We start from the raw sequence: 24,725 nt of genomic DNA on the forward strand, positions 1-24,725 counted from the left end.
GTTGAGGGGGGGTAAAATGGGGTAGAGGGCATGGTGGTTGATGGTGCTGGGGGCTGGTGGTGTGGTGGGGGTGGTGATGGGGGGCCGGTGGGGAAGGGTTGGTGATAGTGAGGGAAGGCCGATGGTGTGGGGAAGGTGGTGGTGACGGGGGGTGGTGGGGGTTGATGAGGAGGGATAGTGATGGAGGGGGGGTTGATGGTGATGGGGGTTGATGTGTGGTGGGGTGGGGGGGTGGTGGTGATGGGGGGGGTGATGGGAGCGGGGGAGGTCCCATGTTCCTCCCGTCTCCGCCGGGGCCGGGGCGGGCGCTGCGGCAGAGGGGCCGGGGGCGGGCGGGGCGGGGCGGGCGCAGAGCGCGGGCGGTTCAGCACCACGGAGAGCGCCCGGCGGAGCCGCGCCGAGCCGGGCCGGGCCGGGCCGGGCCCCGCGGCCGCGCTGAGCCGGACGGGAGGCACCTGAGCCGGGGGGCGCTGGCCAGGGGGGCCCGGTCGGTCCGGGCCGGCCGTGGATGAGCACCATGCGGCTGCTGCTGCTCGCCCTGCTCTTCTCGTCCTCCTTCGCCCGCGCAGGCTGCGACCCCAAGATCGTCAACATCGGCGCGGTGCTGAGCACCAAGAAGCACGAACAGATCTTCCGCGAGGCAGTGAACCAGGCCAACAAGCGGCATGGCACATGGAAGCTCCAGCTCAACGCCACCTCGGTCACGCACAAGCCCAACGCCATCCAGATGGCCCTTTCCGTCTGCGAGGACCTCATCTCCAGCCAGGTACCCCGGGACGGCGACTCCCCCCTCCATCACCGCTGCCGCCGCCGGGTACCCCCGCCCCATCCCCGGAGCCGAAGCGACCCCGGTTCCCCCCTGCCCCCCGGGTTACTCCCCTTGGCTCCGGGCGGGCACAGCCGCGGTAAGCGGGGTCCTGCCCCGGGGTGCCGCTGCCCGCATTGCAGCCTTTATGTAAGCGCGGCAGGGCTGCACCTCCCGCAAAGGCACCCGCACACACCCCGGGGGGCACAGGAGCACTTACATACACACTCCAGGCACACATAGGCTCAAACATGCCTCCTCGGAGCACACATGGACACTTACACACACCCCGGGGTGCACACAGGCTCTTGCACCCAGAGCACGCATGCAGAAAGCAACATGCATGCACGCATGAACCGCAGACGCAGTCTGTATGTGCCTGTGTATGTGCTCATGTACACATGAGCACCCACAGGCTGTGGGCATGGGGACCTCCACAAGTGCACACACATAAATGTCACTGTCAGCATGGCCGTGGACTGCTCTGCATGTACATGCACATGCCACATGCACACATGCATTGTGCGTCTACACTCATACCAGTGTGCAAACACACTGGTGCACACACGCTATGCCACATGCAGACATGCGTCCATGTGCAAACATGAGCACACGGTGCACCAGGTACACGCACAGAGACACACAAACACACTCCACTGTGTACACACACATATATGTGCACACATCCCCAGGACACACACTCAAATGACTGTGCATCATGGCTGCACACCGCCATCACACACAGCACCACACAAAGCATGAATTTGGCACACCAGTACACCCACTGTCACACACACATGAGACACAGGCACACAGACACAGCATGCACACACACACAGGGAGCTGTGGGCACACACATGGTGCATGCTGCACCTGCATGCCTGCACACACAAGCACAGCACGGTCCTTCTTCCTGCCTGCATGGGTCATGCTCAGCACACACAAGGGAGCAATCCGAACCTGCAGTGGTGCTGGGTCCTCTGTGTCCTCTGGGTGCCCTATGGCCTGGCCCCTCTATCCTCCCTGTGTGAGCCCAGCCAACCAGCCCCATTCCCCCCACCCGGGACCATCGGGTGGACAAACAGGCAGATACAATCTCCACACAAACATCAAACACTCCTATGCACATGCAAAAGGTGTGCACGGATCCATTACAATGGTACAAACACACACACAGATTGTATGAAAACCCATGCCTCCGAGACACATGCACACCAAAATCCACATATGAATACAGGTATGCACCCAGGCATGTACAGCCACGGAGGGGAACAGAGCCGGAGGGGCATGTTCACAGCTCAGCTTCCCAATGTGGGGATGGAGGATGGCTGGAGATGTCCCTGGGGATGGTGGCAGAGCCAGGCAGGATGCGCAGTGCAGGCTGTAAAGAGATACCCACTGCCCAGTGGGGAGCAGGGGGGAGGCAGAGGGTTCAGTCCAGCCTCTCGGTGAGCCGAGGTCCCATTGAAGCCACCAGGCTGATGGGTGCCTGTGTCCATGCCCCCACTAATCCCTGGCAAACCTCATGGAGCCCAGGCTGGTGCAGGGTTACAAGTGCTGGCACATCCCTGCATGAGCAGTGGATGGGGGAGGCAGCTAATGTAGGGCACAGAGGGATCTGTGGGTGCTGGGGGTCAGGGTTCTGGGGATGGGCACTCTGTCCCAAACCCAAGGGCTTCTTTCAGCCACCCTCACCCACTGGTGCTGTGTCCAAGCAGGAGCTGTGAGGCAGAGATGGGGCTGGAGCCTGCACAGGCAAAATGGCTTCTGTCACCCACTGCTGTGCCCTGAGCTTGTTCCTACCCAACACCAGGCAGAGTCTTCCCCTTCCCACCCTGTCCCTAAGTCCCCTGCCCCAGTCTGTCCCTGCAAGCCATCCCTCCAGCCTGGGCACAGAGCATATCCTGCAGCTCGGGCAGATGCTTGGAGGAGGAAGGAGTGTTATTTCTTCCAGACATCAAAGTCCTTGCACTGATTCACCCTAGCTGGAGACCTGTCACCAGCTGGGGACATTCCTTGTGCTTCAAAAGGGCATCAGTGTAACAAAGGATCCCCTGGGGGTTACCCAGCTCCTTCCTCTCCATTTGACACAAAATAGGATCCTGCTAGGGACCAAAAACCCAGTCCTGTAACAACAGTGGGATCTTGCCCAGATCCTCCTCTCCCGTTTGGGTAAAACCCAGATCCCATCATGCAGTGTGCCAAGGGCAGATCCCGGCTCCTGCCCCCTCCCCAGCTTCCTCCTGTCTCCTTGTGCCAAGGGCCAGATGGCTGCTCTGCTCCATGGCTCCGCCGGCTCCTGCTCCCAGTCCCAGCTGACCACTTTGTTTGTAATAGTCCTCAGAGGGGAATTACAACCGAGTATTAAATGTGTGGTTAAAGAAATCTCATTACACAGTGTGACTGTAAGGGAAATGTTTCCCTTTAATCTGTAATCCAGGGAAGTTATTAGTTTAGCAAGCAGAGTGGCATTTCCATTAAGATAGAAGCCTGAGCAGACCTGTCACCTCCACAGCCCATGACACAGCACCCCTTGCTCCCCGATCCTTCCTGACTTCACTGTTCCTGATCATTTGAATTCCATTATCGTGTTAACATGGGGCTGTTTAATGCTGCATAGAAGAAAAGGGAAAAATAAGAATAAAAATCACACTTGATGGCCAATGTGCTCCTGTGAAATAATGTTTGTGTCATGTATCCTGTCCTGCAGGTCTATGCAATATTAGTTAGTCACCCTCCTGCTCCCAACGATCACCTAACACCAACACCCGTATCATACACAGCTGGCTTCTACAGGATCCCTGTCATTGGTCTGACAACACGCATGTCTATATATTCTGATAAGGTAACTGATGCATGTTTCTAGTCTAGTACCTCATACGTGTGATGTAAACCAAGAGTGCCCATCAAGAGGGTTAATGATGCCTACACTATGCATATTCTATGTCTCTGTCCATCCCTTCTCTCCAGTTAAACCTCCAGTTCCCTCCCTTCCTCCCGCGTTCCCTGCTCCACCATTTCTTCACAGCTGGCAGTGCTGACCTACATAGTGCTGGATGATTCCTGCAGCAGTGCTCTGCCAGGGTTCACTGCTCGCCAGCCACAGCAGATGCATGAACCAGCTCCTGCTCTGCAGGGACAGCCGGGGGTCCTGGGTGCTCCCCAGTGAAAGGGGGGATTGCAGAAGGGTCCTGGTGGAGCCTGTACATCAGGCAGGAGCTCTCTGGGGCATGAAGGCTGTTTGGTTGTGTTAATTTTTCTGGGTTTCTGTGACAATGGTAGGGGAGATGATAGAATTGACTCACAAGTTATCCCGAGGCTTTACATGACATTCAGTCTGATAGGCACTCAAGAAAGATGTTCGAATTCCAGCCCCTCAAACCTGTGGAAACATGGAGGTTGTCAGGATGGATGAGGTCCTGCCATGAGCAGGGGCTGGGGCAGTGAGGTGCTGCACTGGCCAGACCTTCCAAGCCAGGCACTCACCTCACAACCCATCCTGTGATCACTCTGTGATCAATAGAAGCAGGAGGAGCTGAGCAGAGCCAGGCTGTCCATGTGCCACTGCAGCCTCGGTGGAGGTGCTGGTCCAGGTGCATGAGCTCAGTGGGTGAGATCAGGCCTGTTCTGAAGCATGAATAGGCCTTTGCTTGGAAAATGTGACTGTTCACAAATGCAAATGTTCAGTGCAAAAATAGTCCCTCCGCCTACATGCTGAATGAAGTCAAATTTGAGGAGGGAGGGGCAGAGGCTCCCAGAGATGCAGCAGCTTGGCTGGAGCAGAAGCAGGTCTTGGCATCTCCCATGCTATAAAACCGTGGCAGCAGCAATGCAGTGAAAGCAATGATGGCTGGCAGGGCTGAGGACCTGCATACCCTGACAGCATCCCACCAGGCACTGATGGAAGGAAAGGGATGGAAATGGAGCTGGCAGATGAAGGGAGAGGGCAGGCAGCAGGTGAGAAATGGCAGGAGGAGTTTGGTTGATGCTGCTGTGGGGAAGAGATAGGTCTGATAGCAATGTCACTGAGAGGGACCTTGTCACAGAACATATGATAGCAGGGAGAGAGGACCCTATACAGTCCAGTGTCAGCTCTGCAGGGCCGTGCTTATGAAGCAAACTGCAGCCTTTCCCACAGCATGACCTTGTGCTGGATTTGTGTGTTCACCTGAGGGGTGGGAGCTCCCCTGACAGACTCACCTTCAGCCCTTCTTTTCCTATTTAAAATACATTTGCCACAAAACTGGCTCACTTCAGAGCTGGAGGAGTGACCCACTGCAGCAGTGACGACCTGCAGCAGTGGCAGCGTGTTGCTCCTCATTGAGTATTTGGGGATGTTGTGCTGTGCATTCACCAGGCAGGTCTCACCCTTTGGAGCTCTCCTGCCTGGCTGGCCTCATAACTAAACCCCTTACCACCAAGGCAGACAGGGGCTTGAGGACTTTGAGGTCTCTGCAGAGAGGGAGAGGAGACAGGAAATGGGGCAAAGGGACTGGGTGAGTAGGGGAGGAAGGATGCTGAAAAGTGGGCTGTTGGGAGGTGGAGGGGACAGTGAAGGTGCAAGTGGAGCAGAGGCAGCAGAGCAAAGGGGCTGAAGCCATGGGACAGGCTCTGCACACCCCATGCAGGACAGGCTGGTGCAGTGCAGGGACCTTCAGTTGGCTCCCTTTTCAGCTCCCACTGATCAGCTTTTTTTTTTTTAATTCAGGAAATTATATCTTTCAGTTTAGTTTCTATGGAAACGTCTGTACAATCACGTTGTGTGTTTGCCCCGGATTGGTTTTGAACACATCAGCCAATTTTAGCTAAATTTCACAGGGGGTTGAAGTCTCAGAGTTAATTATGGTCCTCCCAATGCTGTGCTGCCAGGTAGAGGAAGAGCCTGGGCCTCAGGACACACAGGTTTGCACAGTACCTTCTGATGCTCTCAGAGCATCTCCAGTCGAGCACAGTGCTCCATGAGCTGTAGCCAGTCTTTCAACAGATACCTGAGAGAAGCAAGTTTAGTTGTACCCAGTATTCAAAGAACTATTTGTCCTAGAAATGGTATTGCAGATATTAGACTGGCCACTCTGGCTTGTCAGCCTCTGTTTGGCCTCATTATGTGCCTACATCTTAAAAAAACATTACCTGTTTCCTCACATCGTTCAGAACAGTCCTGCCTGTACAGTAAGGGAGTCTCTGAAATCCTGGTCACTTCTGAGTGAGGTGAGCAGGGAACTGCAGGACAGGAGAGGGGGAGTCTCATGGTAAAGGCAGCAGTGATACCCTCACTGTGGTTCCACCACTATGGAGAGCCCTTCATGGGGTGAGCATTGCAAAAATAACCATTATAAAATCCCAGACAGGTTTGTGTTGGAAGGGACCTTAAAGCTCATCCAGCTCCAACCCCTTCCACAGGCAGGGACACCTTCCACTGGAGCAGCTTGCTCCAAGCCCTGTGTCCAACCTGGCCTTGAACACTGCAAGGGATGGGGCAGCCACAGCTTCTCTGGGCAAATAATGGTGGGCCCTTGAATGGACAGGCTGGACTATTGCTTTAGTGCTTCTGTTCCCCATGTGTCATTGGGGGTATTTATATCTCATTTGCATCTCAGCCAAAAAAAATGAGTTGACATGGACATCTTGACAATATGAGAAATATGAAATGATACTGAAAGCGTTAGAGAAAAGCTGGTGGGGAAATGCACAGCTCGAGAGGAGGTCTGGTGCTTTTCATCACCACCATGTGGTACCACAGCTATGTGATGGGGATGAAGGGACATGCTGATGCCCCGTGGCACTGAGCCCCCATCAGAGAGGCAGAGGCAGCCCAACGATGGCTCCTAACAGGCCTTCTCTGTTGCTGAAATAGATAGAATATAGAGTTTAGTTATTCCACACTTGGAAAGCCATTTCAATGTCCAGCACCCAGTCCTGGGAGTTGAAATGAGGTTTGTATCTTTTTCTCTCCAGCCTGGTCCTGGGGGTGGCTTTTTGCTCTGGTTCCTTGTTTCCATATAACCTCTCCATGCCTTCCAGAGGTTACTGCTCACTGAGGGATATTTTTCGTTATTACTGGTCTTACTGGCCACCAATACTCAGCAAGAACAGTGTTAGTCAGCATGGGAAGCTCCACTAAACTGGGGGAGAAGAGTAATTCCTTTCCACTAAGTTCAGGGTCAGGATTTCACTGGCACCTGGGGAAGTGATTGGAGAGTCTGGTTATCATAACACAGAGATGTTTGCCTTGGAAATGGGTTTACAGCCATTGGCAGGGGTGGCCTGCAGGCATCAGAGCAGATGAGGGGCTTTGTGAGCTGTGAAGCCTGTGCTGGATCCCACTCATCCCGGTGGAGAAGAGCCCTTCACAGGCTCTCAGGATTCCAGCTGGGAGGAGGACAGAGCAGCCCCACTATTCCACAGGGCTGCTGCTGTGATGTGGAGCCATTCCCCAGAGGCTGACTGCTCCTCTGCTCCATGGCCTGCAGGGAAAGGTGCACACAACACATCACGCCTGAACCCCTCATACATCTGCCCCCATTGAAATCCCTCCAAGCACAGTCTGAGCTATTGCAGAGTTACCTCATCTCCCTCCCACGTCCATAGCTATCATACAGTTGGTTGGCTGCTTTCTGGTGGGGCTCAGCCACATGTGTGCTGGCAGATGGGCTGAACAGAGCAGGGGATGGAGCAGCCCAGGCTCCTTCAATGGAGACACTGGCCAAAGCTTCTTCTTCATAGAATCATAGAATAGTTAAGATTGGAAAGGACCTTAAGATTATCCAGTTCCAACCCCCCTGCCATGGGCAGGGAAACCTCACACTAACTCATATCACCCAAGGCTTAATCGAACCTGGCCTTGAACACTGCCAGGGATGGAGCATTCACAACCTCCCTGGGCAACCCATTCCAGTACCTCATCACCCTAACAGTAAAGAATTTCTTCCTTATATCCAACCTAAACCTCTGCTGTTAAAGTTTGAACCCATTACCCCTTGTCCTATCACTACAGTCCCTAATGAATAGTCCTTCACCAGCATCCCTGTAGGCCCCCTTCAGATACTGGAAGGCTGCTCTGAGGTCTCCACGCAGCCTTCTCTTCTCCAGGCTGAACAGCCCCAACTTTCTCAGCCTGTCTTCATATGGGAGGTGCTCCAGTCCAGCTGATGACTTTTGCTGGATTATCTGGAATTTTATATATTGATATCTCTGTCAATCTCCTTGGAGCTGCACAGACAGCAGTTTTGAAGTGCATTGCTAGAACCAAGACCCTCAGTGCCATGGGTTAGTGGTGGACTTGGTAGTGCTGGGATAAAGGTTGGACTTGATGATCTTAAAGGTCTTTTCCAACCTGGCTGGTTTTGTGATTCTAAGGGGGACTGACCAGATGATTTCCATAGTTAATAAACCAAAAGCACATTATTTTCTCAAGCCTGTAGGAAAAATTACCAGCCATGGACCACGAGCTGTGATAAGCCCTTAGGAGACAGAGGTAAAGAAGATAGCAATCCTTTCACTCATGGTTTTTATGTGGGCACACATACACTGCCTAGTGACCCTGCAGCCTGCAAACTCCCTTTACACACACACAAGCTCCAGCAATAGGCAGCCACATGTGCACCCTGCCCAAGGTATGGCATGGCCATATGCAGCTATTCAAGCACCCAAGCGCATTCCCTGCATGGGCAAGTGCTCACCCATGCTTTCTGCATATAAGTGCTCACATATATGCACACACAGAGTCCTTGCTGTCACATGTGCATACATACACATACACATAATCTATTCAAACTTAGCTCCTCTTAATAGCTACTCATATCAACCAAGTCAGCACCATTAATAATTCACAGCTCACAAGGGTCCTGACCCAGCACATGTGCATAGTCTCAAAACTACACTGATCCCAGTGCATTTAGGCTCCAGCCCCATGGGTTTCTGCTGAGTTGATTCCACTTCGAAGACTGGATTTGATCCCAACATGTATTTACTTACTGCTTGCTGAAGTAGAGTTCAGTGAGGAAGCACATGGTTGAGCACTCAGGTTTGGGTGGGATATTGGAAAATACTGTAGAAAGCTGCTCACATCCCAGCCCTCCTGGCAGGCAGCAGCCACACAGAGGAAAGCAAAGGATGTGAATCTGCAAAACATTTTACCAGGGGAGCTGCTGATTTGAAATGAGGATCATTTTGAACGTGTGCCTCATCTGAGAGGAGCAGGTTACCACCCGTGGCAGCTCAGAGGTAAAGCACTTGTAGCAGTACCAGCAGGGGTGGTGCTGATGGATGGTGCAGCTGAAGTGAGTGAACATACTGTGCAGGCTGTCTCACAGAGACTGTGTTAAAAAACAGGTCTTTAATAGCAGTTATTTGCCTAAAAATGGGCTAACTATGATGCAAAAATCATTGCATCCTCATACTCTGCAGTACAGCCCCTGTGTCCATGCACTGCAGGGCCGCGAAAGCTCTGGGCTAGGTTTCAGAGGCTTTCACTGTGTGTGCTGCAAAAGGGGAAATCAGATCCCACAAAATCTGGATCTCAGCTGCCCCTGCACATCACAAGTTGGACTTTCTAACCTTTGGGGTACTCTGCTTTCATTTTTCTGCCAATTTTTGGGCCCTGCAGAGAAGCTCAGCAATCCCATGTGCTTCAATAGCAGGGCTCAAGAAGTGAGTGCTCACACTGACATCCACGCTTGGTGCTTGCAATTAGTTATTCTTCATTATCCCATTTAAAACCCACAAGCCTGTAATCCAGGAGCTGAGACACCATCACAGCAAGTCCATGACCATTTTGACTCCACTTCAGAAAGCAAATTTTCCCTAACTGTTAAATCAAGTGGCTCTCCAAAAACTTTGTAATAAAATTCATTCACCTGAATCCAGTGATACGTAGTTACGACACTTAAGAAAGCCATGACCAGATTAAACAGCATTTTTTGCAAGCTAATTGGGAAACTAGAAGATAATCTGATTCAATATTGACATGCCAAAGATGTTTTCATTTCAAAAAGGGATTGCAATAATTTTCAGTTAGAACTTCGATTTTTTGCCTTTATTTTTCAGACTTTTTTTGTTATTAGCTACTTTGTTCTTTTTTAATTTCTTTTCTCTCTTCTGATTTTCCCCTGTGTTCATTTTCCCTGGATTTTCTTAAACCAATTACAAATGCTCAAGGGTTAAATACTAAAAGTGCTTAGCCCCACCTTGTGTGCCCCTGGCCTGAGCTGTGGAGCTGGGCTGGAAACATGCTGACATCTCTGCTGGGTCCAAAGAGAGCTTGAGCCCTGTGCTGGTGTGGAGAACATGGTTGTCCTTCCACTGTTTGTCCCCGTGGGGCTTCCTCCCAATCTTGTTAATTAGTGCTGGGCTTGTGGGGTGAGCTGCATTCCTCCTGCTCTTTGTGTAGCTGGGAACGTTTGCATCAGTGATACGAAACTGCAGCTCTGAGATGCATGTTACGGCTCTCCTGATTGTTTCCTCCTTTGATTAAACACCCACAGTTCCTCCAGTCTCTTCAGCAATCAGGAAAAGCTCCCAGTGCTCTGGTGTTTCTGCTGCTGCCTCCATCAGTTATTTGTTTTGGGCCCAGGCAGCAGAACAGATCTGCTGCCCCAGTGCAGAGACCATGATAGGCATTTGTGCTATTTTCTATACATTGTGTAGTTTATTTTGACTTTATCACTGTGTTTAGAGTGAGGAAAATGCATTGTCTGGCCTTCCTCTTCCTCCTACACACGTCCATGGTAGACATACTGCTCTTTCTCTTCCAGCATTAATTACTTTGGCCTATTGAGAACATTCCTGACCCATGCTGGGTCCAGTTTCTGGATGAGCAGGTCCTTACAAGCCTTGTTTGGTCTAGAAACCCATCTCAGCCTTATAAAAAGAACTATTTTGGTGCTTTCCTTTTTGTCCTTTGCTGTTCAGATTCCTGTGTCCCTCCAGCATGTAGCTGCTCTGTCAAGCAGGGCACATGCCGAGCACAAGCATGTTCATTTTCTAATATTTGACTCTAGGGCGTTTTGGAAATGCTTCATTTTTTGAAACCTCTCAGTCAGCTACAGCTTTTGGTCCAATTGCTCCCATAAGAGCACTGTACTCAATTAGGCTGGCATTGCTATTGCTCAGTCATCCAACCATGAAGATGTCTTTACCCAAATCAGATAGGTTAGTCAGGGCATGGGTCCAGAGCTGTCTCCTCCTGTGTGCCGCTGCAGAACAGGCTGACCTAGAAACAGCCAAACAGCACAATACAAAACTGCTTTTCTGAGCTTCTCTCAGAGAACTGGATGAGCTTTGAGGTCTCTCCCAACACAAACCATTCTATAATTCTATGATTCTGTGAATTCATATTCTTTCTGATGTCCATTGATCAGTAATATTTTCAAAGAGTCTAAGAGGAAAGGCTATATTTGCACTGGATGTTGCTGATGATTTGTTGCTGGACAGGCTTTTCTTCATTTACAGACCACAAAGCAAAACCCCTTCTTTGCCATGCACTGGATTAACCAGAGAGGTACAAAATCATAACCAGGGTTTGCTTTTCAGCCAGGAGAAAGGAGTGCAGGTCCTAGAGGGTACCTCAAGGTGGGCAGCCCAGAGCTCTACCCAAAATTTCTGCTCAGCCCCTTTGGCCTGGCAATCCCAGCCCTGCCCCTGCAAACCTGTCCATTCTCTGAGACACAACCCAACCAGTCTGTTGAGCTCTTGTTCTTCCTTGCAGAGCATCCACCTCTCCTTTTTGCGCACGGTCCCACCATACTCTCACCAGGCCAACGTCTGGTTTGAGATGATGAGAGTCTTCAACTGGAACCATGTCATTCTGATAGTCAGTGACGACCACGAAGGTCGTGCTGCACAAAAGAAGCTGGAGACACTCTTGGAGGAGAGAGAGTCCAAGGTCAGTTCCTGAACATTGTCTTGTAGCTTTGTTTAAGCAACAACAACAAAACTAGAAGTCTCGGGCTGTTGTATGTATGTAGATTTCTGTATGTAAAACACCTTTTCTTTCCATTGTAACATGGCTAACATGCTTAAAGCATCAACAGTGTCTGACTAGTACCTGACAGAACTTTGTACTTTATTCATTTCACTTGCTTTGCCATGGTCAAAATCTCCTACATGTAAATCGACTACAAAATGAAGGGAAGGATAACCTGGAGCTCTGCAAATGCCTCGCCCAAGATTCCCACCTAAGGAGAGGACCAGTCGCTCAGCTTAGGGAAGCACCTTCCCCATTAAAGCCACACAGGGGCCAGGCAGGCCCAGCAGTGCCAAACCAACCCCGAAAAGCAGCTTCTGAATTGGCAAACCGGAGCTCACCTTAGTGGCTTAGGAGGGACCAGGGCGCACGGAGGTGTAATGCACCCTCTCTATAAAGCTGTCGGCTCTGCGGGCTGAGGTCCCCGTTCCCATCTCCATTGATGCTCATGCCAACCGCTGCTTTCCCGACACCCCATGCTGGTACAAGAGGGCTGTGGCTGGCGGGAGCAGCTTTATTGAGGAGGTGCACTGCACCTGCACTCAGGGCCATGCAGGGCACAGGGAGGGAGGCAGGGGAGGTCCCCGAGCCTGGTAGAAATTCAGGAGGACAACCATAGACCTGCTGCCGTTGAGTAGAAGGATCAAGCAAGCATCCAGACAAGCAGGGAAGGAGAACACAAGGAGCAGTTCGTCTGTCGTGCTTCAAAGGCAGGCACCTGTCCAGAAGACAAAGGTGAAGTCCAAACACAGGGTGAGGTCCCCTTCCTATGGGCAGAGTCTGAGCCCATCTCCAAGACTCCAGCAGCAGGGAGTCTTGCACCATCTCCACCATTGCACCATTCCTGGCAGGCAGGGACCACAACCTGCTCTTCTCCAGCCCCACCAGGAGATGCTGGACACATGACAGTTGGCTGTTGGGGAGATATGGCTGTATATGCTTCTTGTGTTTGGACTTGGAGGTGGAACTGACAGACCAGAAAGAGCAGGGTGCCACTGCGCTTCATCACCTCTCATCAAGCACTGGAGGAACAACTGGTGCAGGGGTGCTGGCACAGGCCACACTGACCAACAGGCTTTTGTTTTTGGTGGTCATTCAAAAGAAGCTTCATCCTTGCAGCATCCTGGGCCATCATGAGACACTGGTGTGCCACCAGCTGCGGTGGGATCCTCCTGCTTCCAAAGGCAGCTTCCCACTGGGTGGCACAGGGACACTATTTCTTACCAAAGCCCAGTGTTCCCTACCCAGACAGAGCTGTGGAGAGGTTGTTCCCATTGACCTCTTTCCTTGCAGATTTTGATTTCTACATTCTGTTTTCCTGCAGCTCCTGTGCATCCCTTTCATGCATCCCTGCTCCCTCTCATGCCTCCACTCCCTGCTTGCTCCACACAGCATTCTCAGGCACAGGGTGCCTTTCTTCTTCCTCCTGCCCATCCTACATGAAACGGTTTGAGATCTAGGGCTTGAAAGATGGGGGATGAAGGGCCTGTCCTCTGACCTGCCCCATATTTGCCTTGCTTCTGTAACATGTCTAGGTGTCTCCTGGCAGCCACTGGGCTACTGCAATTGCCCTGGCCATCCTCCAGCCTGGGGCATGTTCTCTGGGGTGGCAGGTCACCTCGTCTTCCCTTCGTGTAGTGCCACCGCATCTTGTTTCTTTTTCCTTTGAGGAGCTTGCTCTGGTCAGACTCACTGGTCTGACTGGTCTTGAAGGTGGTTGATACCTGTTGGGGCTTTTCTGCCTTCATCAGTCTCTTCTGCTGTCTAATTGCTCCTCTGGTCATTGCTGTGCTGACTTTCTTCATGCCATGAAGTGGTGCCCTGGACTCCTCCCCAGCCTCCTCAGGGGCAGCCTGAGCCTCAGGGCAGGAGCAGACAAGAGACCTCCTCTCCACCTCTTCAAGGCTCTGATCACAGTCCTTGAGCACCTGGGGGATCTGCTATGGGTCAGGGGCTCACCTGCAGTAACTGTCCATCTGGAGCCACTGCTTCATTCCAGTAGAAGTCTGCTCATTCATCTGGGCAGGCCAGCACACACCAAACTGAGGGTCAGGAGAGAGTTCCAGATGCTGTAATAATCAGAGTGTTTCCAAGTCAGAGGTGGCAGGTCCCTGGTGTGCTGGCTCCTGTTCTCCGGGACACTGATGCTCATGAAAGCAGTCAGTTTTTGAGTGAGTGCTGGAGAACATGGTGTAAAATTAGTTTTTAACTTGTGGCACCCTGTGTGAAACACGGGCTGAGGAACTGGGAAGGGCTGCAGGAAAGAGAGGAGGCATTACTGGTGTAGTTCTGGCAAGAGGGTTAGTGGCAGGCAGAAGTGACCAGGTGCCATCAGCTCCAGCCTTGCAGGACCCAAGACTCTGCTTCACTTTGCTGACCAGCTTGGGTCAAGGTGCAGGCACATCAAGGTGATTCATAGTTGGAGGCTGCAAGATGGATTGACCAAGTTTCTGGGTAAATCGATGGTGCCTGAGGAAAAGTAACCAGTATCTCATCACTGCAGAATATTTATTCTGCCCTCCTGCAGCTCCTCTCTCCTTGGAGGTAGTGGTTACTCCAGGTCTCACTGTGAACTGAGCAGACTCTAAGAAGCCACTGCAGAAATCCTCACTGTGGATGTCATCAGAAGTGAAGGTAGACCTGGGCTCCAAGCAGATTTTTCCTCCTCAGATGCTTTTCCTTGCAAGGCCTCAACTCAGAGAAATAAAAAGTCTGTCAAGCTGTGTCCAAGGAGAAGAAAGGAGAGATCACACAGCTGCACAGAAAGGAGACCTGGCAAAATGTCCTGCCAAAGATTGGTCTGAGTGCTCAGGAAGAGGCAAGCAATTTAGTTTGGAAAACAATTTGCAGACATAAAACCTGGCTGCCTAAGGAACAACCTGGGAACACGAGCCCTTGCATTATGGGAGTGCAAAGGGTCAGGTTCCTGCAAGGGATCAGTTCTCATTGCCATAAGATGCTGTGAAACGGAAATCAGAGTAGATCCATGTCCTGTACATCATACACAGATCAGGGCTGCCCAGCTGGGTTGAGATGAGGCCAAGAAGAAGAGGTCAGACTACGTCCCACCAAAACCTGCCAAGCACTATCCTGCAAGCATGATGAGGTTGGTGTTGTCATGGTCACAGGAAGATCCACAGGGCTCTGTGCATGCTGCTGCAGGGTCAGTGCTCCTGAGGGCAGAGGCTGTTGACCCTCAGTATGCTGCCTGGAGGAGAGGAAACCTCCAGAAGTAGGTTTCATGCTCCTGGATCCTTAGGGGCCAAGCAGCAGAAGTGGCTCAGGCAGGAGACAAGCGGAAGGGCAGGGTCCCCACTTCAGTTTTTTTTCTGGAGGGTCAGTGCACACTGAGCCACCCATCCCTAGTCCAGGTATGATGCTCCAGCCAGCAGCACGGAGACCACCAGGCAGTGAACCCCACTGTGTAGGGCCAGGTTATGGGCACCATGGTCTCCAGCAGCTGCTGCAGAACCACAAGGTACCCTTGGCCAGCCATTGCACCAGGTAAAAGCTGCAATGTCATCCCATGATCACCATTGCTTCATATCGCCACGCTTTGAGCCAGCACGGGAAGTAGAGAGCTTTATCTTTCTCTTTTGGATGGCAACAGAGCTCCAAAAAGCTGCTCCCTCCTTGCAGGGGGTGAGAAGTTCAGCTGAGGCACCTCACTTGCTGTGAACTCTCTTAGGGTGATTATAATGATAAGACCGATGGTAGTGATGCTAATACTCTTAATTGTAACAGTTTGCCTTTATCCAGCACTTTCCGTACACAACATTTTGTCCTTTACTTCCACAGTAATTCCATGGAACCCCCCCACCACTTAGGCCCTTAGAGATGCATAGATTGTTTCTGAGCTTAAGATAAAAATGTCTTGCTGAAGAATTCCCCAGTCCCACAAGGGAAATGCAACCGCATCGCAACCGCTGTGACACTCAGACTTGCTCTAACCGGTACAGCTTTGCACCGTGACGCTCCCGTGAGAGCTGAGGCACTCTCTCCTGATTAGTGGTTTTTGCGAGCTCCAGCGTTATAGAGACCCTTTAGCAAACAGTGGAGGAGGAGGTGGATGTTGGATTGCTTTACTACACGTCATTTTCAACTGTTTATAATATTCTTCTGTGTCTACATATTTTCTCTGTGCACATTATTCATCAGAGTAAAAAAAGGAACTATGAAAACCTCGACCAACTTTCCTATGACAACAAGCGAGGACCCAAGGTATATATGCATGGAAATGCACGCCGCCCACCAACCTAACTAGCAAATGACAAATAGCCACAGCCACCAGAAAAATAAAATAAAAGAAAAATAAAAGAGAAAGAGAAAAAAAAAGAAAAGAAAAGAAAGAAAAATAAAAATAGAAAAGATCCGTGACTATGTTTCTTGGTAGCACGTTTTTATGTTGAGATAGCTTGGTTTGGACTTGAGAATGGAAACGTAGCCAGCTGACCCTGGAAGGATTTATTTTTGAAACATGCATGTGAACCAGTAATTAACTTGCAAGTTTTTCTTTTGAATTTTTTTTTTGGAAAGTTGAATCAACCCCCTTTCCTCCCCAAAGGAACGGTTCCTTGGTGTAAGTTGCTCACTTCTACTCCCAAAGGTTAACCCTGTGCAATATGGTTTTTTTTTGTGTCATTTCCCATGTTTTTGAAAAACAACACTCGTTTGAGTTTTCAATTGCATTTCAAAGCCTTTTTCTCTTTCCTGTACAATGCACGCCTCTTTTTGGGTCTTGATTGACTTCAGTTTGCATGCACAGTGCAAAAAAAAATGAAAACAAAACCAAAAAGTCAAAACCTTAAAAGAGAAAGAAAGGAAGGAAAGAAAGAAAAGAAAGAAAAGAAAAGGAAAAAAAAAAAAGAAAAATAGCTGTAACCAACCTTATAGATCAGACTTTTGTGCAGTTTAATGAATTCTCTTGACCCTTTTCTAGATAGCATGGCTCTCACAAGCAGTCCTGAGGCTCCCGCACTAACCAGCTTTGCTCACACCAATCACAGGCTGAGAAAGTGCTTCAGTTTGACCCGGGAACCAAAAATGTGACATCGCTGCTGCTGGAGGCAAAGGAGCTGGAGGCTCGAGTCATCATCCTCTCTGCCAGGTAAGGCAAAGCTGCCCCTACCTCTCCCTGCTCTGATGTCCTCACTCTCCCCTCTGCAACGCTGCCCAGTGCTGCAGGCAGTGCAGATCTGGGGCCTGTATTCCTTGAGGAGAGCGTGAAAGAAGCCCTACATAAAGCCTGGTGTCTCAGGTGGGTGCTGGATGCTGCTGGCCGGGGAGGTTGCAATCACGAGCCTGGTGGAGATGTCTGGGCTGTTCTACAAAGTGTTGGCAGTTGCAGAGGCAGCAGTAGTTACTGGTCATCCCTATGCACCTTTGGAGGGAAGTCTTATTGACTCTGTGCCTGTAGATGGTGAACAATAAGGAATGGGCCAGACTTGCAGATGCTCAGCAGTGCTGGGTGCTGTGGGATTAGATGAAGTGGAGAGAAAGATTCCCATTGCATCAAGGAATCAGCCATTGCCCAAGAGAAGCAGTTATCAAAGGAGGCTGCCTGGAGGGGATGTGCTTTCCCTGGCACTGCCACCCCATTAGGGTGAATACGGGAGCAAAAGGGCCATCCAGCACCTGAAGCCACATTGCCATTCCCTTCTCGTTGCAGCGAGGATGATGCGGCCATGGTGTACAGATCAGCAGCCATGCTCAATATGACGGGCTCCGGCTACGTGTGGCTGGTGGGGGAACGGGAGATATCAGGCAATGCCCTGCGTTACGCCCCTGACGGTAGGCACCGGCCACAGGAGCCTGTCCCACTGCCAGCTGGGCCAGGACAAGTGGCACAGCCCTCCCGGGGACCCCTGGGGCTGGGGAATGTGATGCCATGGTGGTCCCAAGTGAGGGGAGGGTCCCACACGTTGCTGTTTGCTCGCCTTGCCCACAGCAGTCCAGCATCCTTGGCCACACTGCCATGCTCAAAATCCAGCTCACTGGGGCTTTGCAAGCTGACCGTCACCTGGGGAAAAGGCTTGGGCACAATGGGGATGGAGCACAGCATGTCCATGTAGCTGTCCCAGTCCCGCTCCTGCAGGCATCCCAGCACTGCTACAGCCACTTCCCCTGCCTAAAGCTCAGGAAACTGCCCAGATACATCCAAGGGGTCCTCATCCCATAACTGCGTGCTTGCTGGTCTCTAAGCCCTGTGCATGAGAGTAACGCTGGAGCGGCCAGTGCACCCATGGGTACTGACCTGCCTCCTCCCCTCTACTTGTGTCAGGAGTGATCGGTTTGCAGCTCATCAATGGGAAGAACGAGTCAGCCCACATCAGTGATGCTGTCGCAGTGGTGGCCCAGGCCGTGCATGACTTGTTTGAGAAGGAGAACATCACAGACCCACCACGGGGCTGCGTAGGCAACACCAACATCTGGAAGACGGGACCCCTTTTCAAGAGGTATTTCAGAAGGGGTCCTGCTGGAGGGAGCAGAGGACCCCCTGGGGGAGAGCTGGAAAAGGTGGGAGCATGTGGAAAAGATGCAGGAGGGCAACGTGGAAGCCTTGTTCAGCATATATCTCACTAAAGCTTTGGGGCATGTGGCACAGGACTGCTTGGACTCTACTGCATGATTTGATGTGGAAGCCTACCTCTCTCCTTGGAAAACTAGGACATGGACTGAGGCTTTGGCCCCAGTTTGTTCAGGCATCATCCTGGTGCCTGGCACCAGTATGATCCATGGCAAACCCATCTCCTCCTGGGCAACGCTAGGGCAGCTGGGATCAGTGTGGGCAAAGACAGCTCTAGAAGGAAGAGATCTGGGGGTCAGCATCTCCTCCAGGCTGGATTTCAATTCTGTAGGTAGAAAAGGGGAGAGAACAGGGGTTTCTGCCGCATCAAGGTAGGGGGATACTGCAGAGACCGGATCTCAGTGCTGCAGACACATTTCTTGCTGATCATTTCAGGGCTGAAGCACAGGTCAGTGTGCTGCAAAGCAAAATATGGGGGCAAGAGATCTCCATGCATGGGACAGGCTGCTCTCTGCTGTAGCAAACAGTGGTGCTGTGGTTTTGGGTGTTGGGGTCTCGGCAGATCTGAGCATGTGTGTGCTGGATCCTGCTGCTGTGGGCAGTGTGATCAGCAGAGGCTGCATGTGCTTCTCAGAACCCAGTCTGTGTTCTGTGTGGGTTTTCATGCTGCATCATTTGCAGGTGCTTGGGTCACAACAACCTATTCTGCAGGCTGGGTTTGGCTAAAGCAGCAGCTGCCTTTGCAGCATGGCTCCTATGTGAAGGGCTGCAACCTGGCACCAGGGTGTTTCTGTTGGCAGTAGGACCTCATGCCAGGGATTGCTCACTGCAGACATCATCGTGGTGTCTGTGGGATGCCCTTTCTGTAAGTCTGGGTTCTGTTGAGCATGGGACCTGCAAAGCCTGAAGATTATTTTAGAAGCATTTCTGGCATTCGTTGCAGCAACACAATCTTTGGCATGAGTTGTTTAAATCTATTTTCTATGGTGCACTGCAAGTGGTTCGGATAATTCTGTGTCTTCACTATTGTCTTTCCAGGGTTTGGGGACTGGTTCTCCCCTTGGTGGTGTGTGTGCATGCCTGGGGCACTACCCAGGCTGTGATGGGCTGGTGCCAGACAGAAGTAATGGGAGTGGTGGTAGGGGCACAGCTCCCAGGGGACTCCCAGGGGAAGATGTCCTTGGGTACTGTGGAACAGATCACTCCTTAATGGAATGGGACTGATTAGGTGGGAAGCAAGGGTCAGTGACAAAAGGTATGTTAGAGTAGCATTCAGGAAACTGACTTCATCCACCAGGAGGGAATAGCCACAGGTCTATGAACAGACCATAGGTAGCCCTGACTGGACTCCTATAGAGTAGTGGGCATATGGTAGGCAACTGAAAGACAGCATTTACCTTTCTGATGCCTTCTTAGGTGCCCACACCAGAATTCCTAGCTTGGCCCCACTGTGATTCTCTCCATAGGGTGTTGATGTCCTCCAAGTACTCGGAGGGTGTCACTGGCCGGGTGGAGTTCAATGAGGATGGGGACAGAAAGTTTGCCAACTACAGCATCATGAACCTGCAGAATCGGAAACTGGTCCAAGTTGGGATTTACAATGGCAGCCATGTACGTACAGGCCTGAGAAGGTTGGGTAGGAGGGGTGTGCGCGCTGGGTGTCTGCCTGTGGCCTCACATCTATCTCCTTCCTCTGGGACTGATCACAGGTCTTGACCAACGATAGGAAGATTATCTGGCCAGGGGGAGAAACAGAGAAACCTCAAGGCTATCAGATGTCGACCAAGTTGAAGGTAACAGCAAGTGGCAGTAGGTGTGGAAGGTCTCCTCAGCTCTCTGCATGCAGGGCTGTGACTTTATCTGCCTCCCATTTCCACTGCCTCTGAAGCTATCAGTGGCATTTGCAAACCCAGGGCACCTACTGTCCTGGAGAGGATGTAGCAGAACTCATACAGTAGAGACCTCATAGCAGCCTTCCAGTATCTGAAGAGGGCCTACCAGGATGCCAGAGAGGGACTTTTCATCACGGGCTGTTGCCATAGGACAAGGGATGATGGGTTTAAACTTAAACAGGGGAAGTTCAGGTTAGATGTAAGAATGAAATTCTTTACTGTGAGGGTGGTGAGGCACAGGCACAGGCTTGGACAGAGCCTTGGGCGACATGGTCTAATATGAGGTGTTCCTGCCCATGGCAGGGGGTTGGAACTGGATGATCTTCAGTTCCTTTCCAACCCACACCATTCTATGATTCTATGATTCTAACTTGGAGAAGCTACTAGAAGGCATCCAGAGATACAGCACAGCTGCCAGCTGGACACAGATGAGATAGGGTGGCAGCATCCTTCAGTTTAGAAAGAGACAGCTGAGAAGAGGATATGGGAGAGAACAGCAGTGAAGGGATTGAGGGATCAGGTGTTCACCATTCCTCATGGCTTGGGAGCCTGAGAGCACCTGGCACAGATTTGCAGGAAATATAAGAATGGGTTCCTTTGGCCAAGGCACAGTTCATTTCTGGAGCTGCTGCTGCTCAACAGCACAGAGGCACAAGGAAACAGGTTCCAAAGGTGATTAAACAAACCAGTGGAGGGTGGGAGGGCTGGTGGCTGCAGTGTTGGGTCAGGAAATCCCTGAAGGGCTGATGGACAGAAGCTGAAGGTCACACATGAAGGAGGTCCCTCCACTCTTGCTTTGCTCCTCATCCCTTTCCCTTCAGTGTAGCCACTTCAGTGACTGAATCTTGGGCAGGCTGGTCTTACCAGTATGACCATTTATTTGTCCTACTGTCCAGCATGGGGAATCACTCATCCTCACTGGCAATGAGCCCTTATACCTGCAAAGGTGGAGCAGATATGTTGAGATGCTGCTTTACTGAAAAGGTCAGGGGCAGGACTGGAGTATCTGCATCAGCTTGAGGCAAGTGTGACAGTGTCTAGAGCACCACTCAGGGCACTAATCCAAGCTATGTGGTGGCTTTCATCTGCCTCCCATTAAGGAGAGGGGTGTGAAAGGCTTCAAGGCCAAGTGAAAATGCCACAAGAGGAGGATGCTCATATGGCTGTCACTGATCCTGGTTGCAGCAAAAGCAAATGTTTCCCATGCCAAAGCCAGGTCCTGCTGCTGGGCCACATGGTCTCATGTGCTGAGATGGCAGCTGAGGAGGGCACTATCACATTTTGGTCTTGCTTGCATGGAGAGGGCAGCTCAGCTCCCCACCCACAGGAGCATTGCTCTGGAGGAGAACAGAGACGAGCAGGTGTTGTGCTTCACCTTGCAGATTGTGACGATCCACCAAGAGCCCTTTGTGTATGTGAAGCCCACACAAGCAGATGGGACGTGCAGGGAGGAATTCACCATCAATGGAGATCCTGTGAAAAAGGTCTTTTGCACTGGACCCAATGAGACCATCCCAGGTAACTCAGTCTGGTGTGAGCACAGTAACTTTCCCAGCCCACCCAGATGATGAAGGCTCCTCTCCCAAAAAAGGTTCCCATAGAGGGTGTTCAGTCAGACAGGAGGCCCAGAGGATGATGAGCAGAAGGGTGATTTCTGATGAGCGGAAAGATGATGAGCAGAAAGCACATTTAGCCCCCAAACACCCATCAGCTCAGCCCCACAGTAGTGCTGCAGTGACTAGGCACTGGGATTCAGGTTTTCGACCCCAACAGATGACTTTCCCATCCTCTCTCTCCTGGGTGGGCTTCAGGGCTGGTTTTGGGTATTCCATCCCATGTTTCTGTTTATGCTTCAATTCTCTTTGGCTTGACCTCAAGCAGAAGAGAGAACCCAGAGGCACATTAACACTTATTGCACAGGTACTAACACCATCAGTTTCAAACCATTTTGTTATGGCAAGCCTGTTTCAGGGTTAGGAGCAAGCACCTGGTGGGAGTGGGAGCTTCTTAGCAATGCCAGACTAGCCCAGGTCCACATGCACCACTGTGACTCCCCTGAGCACAGCTTCTCCCAAGCCCAGAGCTGTTTCTTCTGCTGTGTTGAACCAAATGGGTTCATGCCAGTGGTTCTCCAGCACAGCCTCCATGCACCAAGCCCCTTTGACCCCTGCAGTGGGTCAGTGGCACCAACAATCTGGGACACAGCAAAGGAATGAGAACCCTTTACCCTAGCTTGGCAGCACCTATAGGCGATGGAGGGAGTGGGAGGTGGTGGTCAAGGCAAATGGCCCTGCTTGCATAATGTGATTACATCTTGTATGAAACCAGAGCCATGCAGGTAACTGCTCTTGCTGGGACAACCATGGGTCCCTGGCAAAGGGACCTGCCTCCACTGGTCACCCCCATTCTCTCCTGCCTACAGGCCGCCCCACAGTGGCACTGTGCTGCTATGGGTTCTGCATCGACTTGCTCATCCGGCTGGCAGGGGTGATGAACTTCACCTACGAGGTTCACCTGGTGGCTGATGGTAAATTTGGTACCCAAGAGCGGGTGAGTTTGCACAGCCTGTGATATCTCTTTGCCTGTATTGTGTGTATTGGAACACCCCCAGTCCCTTCTCCAGAGGAAGGGTGGGAGGGGAGTGCAGTGCCATGAGTTTAGGGGACCTGGCTGTGGGGAGCAGGTGCCAGGGCATTGGGCTGATCCTGTGTTGGCTCCCTGGCAGGTTAACAACAGCAACAAGAAGGAGTGGAACGGCATGATGGGTGAGCTGCTGAGTGGCCAAGCAGACATGATTGTGGCTCCCCTCACCATCAACAATGAGCGGGCACAGTACATTGAATTCTCCAAGCCCTTCAAGTACCAGGGTCTCACCATTCTTGTGAAGAAGGTATGGGCTGGGATGAGATGTTTTGTAGAACAGGGGAGGTGCCCCTTGCTCCTCAGCTTGTGGATATGTGCATGCTGCACCATGTCCTTGCCCACCCACTGCAGCCCCCTGCCCACCCCAGGGCATGGCAGCTAATCCCACCATTTGCTGTGGGATTCCAGCCTCAGCTTTCCCATGTGGCAGAGCAGTAGGAGCTCGGAGCAGGGCAGGGCCCTCCTGAGTGCAGTCGGGTGGGCTGGATGCAGGCACAATGGGTGTCAGCGCTGCTCACCTCTCTCCTCTGTGCTAGGAAATCCCCCGCAGCACCCTGGACTCGTTCATGCAGCCTTTCCAGAGCACGTTGTGGCTGCTGGTGGGGCTGTCTGTGCACGTGGTGGCAGTGATGTTGTACCTCTTAGATCGATTCAGGTGAGTTCTCTTTGGGTCACCCAAGGGCTGGAGGGGACAAGGGGGGATGCTCCTGGGAACCGTCCCTGGTCCCTGCAGTGTCTTGCTCAGGCAGAGTCCTGCAGCCCTTCGAGAGGCTTTCAGAGGAGCTAAACACTGGGCTGAGGCTCCTTGCTTCTCTGGCTGTTTCTAAGCTGAGAGATATGTGGGGTACCTGGCACTTGGATATGTGGAAACATGCCTGTCAGACCAGGTGCCATGCTGATGTCCAACCAAGGGCAATGTCAGCTCCTGGGCTCTGAGCTTGTTTCCTTCCTTGACCCCAAGACAGCTCCTCTGAAGGGCAGGGAGCCTGTCCCCACCTCAGCCCTGTGCCTCGAAGCTTCTGTGGTCCATGTCACAGTGGGAGAGTCTTGAGCTGGTTAGGACCAGATGATATTTCTGGCCTGGGGAGCAGCATGGTGGGACCAGCACCAGCATGAGCTGGGCAGGACTGCATGTAGAGGGCACATGCAAAGCTGTTTAGGGCATAGACACATCCTGTAGTGATGAGTGGTGTAAGGCAGCATCAGGACATTTATGGCACACTGGATTGCCCTGGGAACCAGAATAAGGGATATGAGAAGTTATTCTTGTTTTCCAGCCCGTTTGGCCGATTCAAAGTGAACAGCGAGGAGGAGGAGGAAGATGCCCTGACCCTGTCCTCAGCCATGTGGTTCTCCTGGGGAGTCCTGCTGAACTCTGGCATTGGAGAAGGTGCATCTCCACATGCAGTGGGACTGCTCTGTCCTGCGGCCCCATCCCTGAGCTGGGGGGACAAAGGTCCCCTTCTACTGACTCCCTCCATGGTAGGGCTAGTGCCCTGGAGGGATCTCATCCGCTGAGCCTTCCCCGGAGCAGGCTGGCAGGAGATTTGGTGATGGGGGGGGTGTTATGCTTGTGGCATTTGTGCAGACCATCACTGATGGGAAATAGGTCTTTTTTGGGCTGCTTCTCCTACCCAGGGTTACCCATACATCAGGGTTAGGCACATCATGCTCTAGAAGGAGCTGGGTTTCTTGGTTTGGGCAGCACAGAATCTCCTTGCAGAGCTGTCAGCAGCGAGATGCTGCACATCTGTAGCTGTCATTGATTTCATGTGGGGTGGACCTAGCTTTGGTGGCCAAGTTGTTGGGAGGCCTCAAACTCCAGCACCGCTGAGTCCCAGATGAAGGCATGGAGCTTGCTGGGCAGAGATCAGTTGTTGTGCCAATCTCATCTCT

The 24,725-nt window shown here is 51.8% G+C and overlaps 1 protein-coding gene across 5 annotated transcripts in view; it reads left to right on the top strand.

Annotated features, from left to right (window-relative positions):
- Positions 1 to 325: 325 nt before the first annotated feature.
- Positions 326 to 24,725, top strand: part of GRIN1 (glutamate ionotropic receptor NMDA type subunit 1) — a 38,143-nt gene continuing 13,743 nt past the window's right edge. For 2 of the 5 annotated variants that reach the window (XM_005141846.3, XM_005141848.3), the window contains exons 1-14: positions 509 to 766; positions 3,516 to 3,650; positions 11,511 to 11,687; positions 15,927 to 15,989; positions 16,775 to 16,875; positions 17,437 to 17,558; positions 18,049 to 18,223; positions 19,761 to 19,905; positions 20,004 to 20,087; positions 21,569 to 21,704; positions 22,609 to 22,736; positions 22,912 to 23,076; positions 23,366 to 23,484; positions 24,107 to 24,219. In XM_005141846.3, coding sequence (XP_005141903.1) covers positions 509 to 766; positions 3,516 to 3,650; positions 11,511 to 11,687; positions 15,927 to 15,989; positions 16,775 to 16,875; positions 17,437 to 17,558; positions 18,049 to 18,223; positions 19,761 to 19,905; positions 20,004 to 20,087; positions 21,569 to 21,704; positions 22,609 to 22,736; positions 22,912 to 23,076; positions 23,366 to 23,484; positions 24,107 to 24,219 — 1,921 coding nt within the window. Of the gene's footprint in view, positions 767 to 3,515; positions 3,651 to 11,510; positions 11,688 to 15,926; positions 15,990 to 16,774; positions 16,876 to 17,436; positions 17,559 to 18,048; positions 18,224 to 19,760; positions 19,906 to 20,003; positions 20,088 to 21,568; positions 21,705 to 22,608; positions 22,737 to 22,911; positions 23,077 to 23,365; positions 23,485 to 24,106; positions 24,220 to 24,725 lie in introns of all 5 variants that reach the window. The other 3 variants (XM_005141847.3, XM_005141849.3, XM_005141845.2) reach the window with 2 other exon arrangements.

Source organism: Melopsittacus undulatus, chromosome 11, assembly GCF_012275295.1.
Source record: "Melopsittacus undulatus isolate bMelUnd1 chromosome 11, bMelUnd1.mat.Z, whole genome shotgun sequence".
Taxonomy (NCBI): domain Eukaryota; kingdom Metazoa; phylum Chordata; class Aves; order Psittaciformes; family Psittaculidae; genus Melopsittacus; species Melopsittacus undulatus.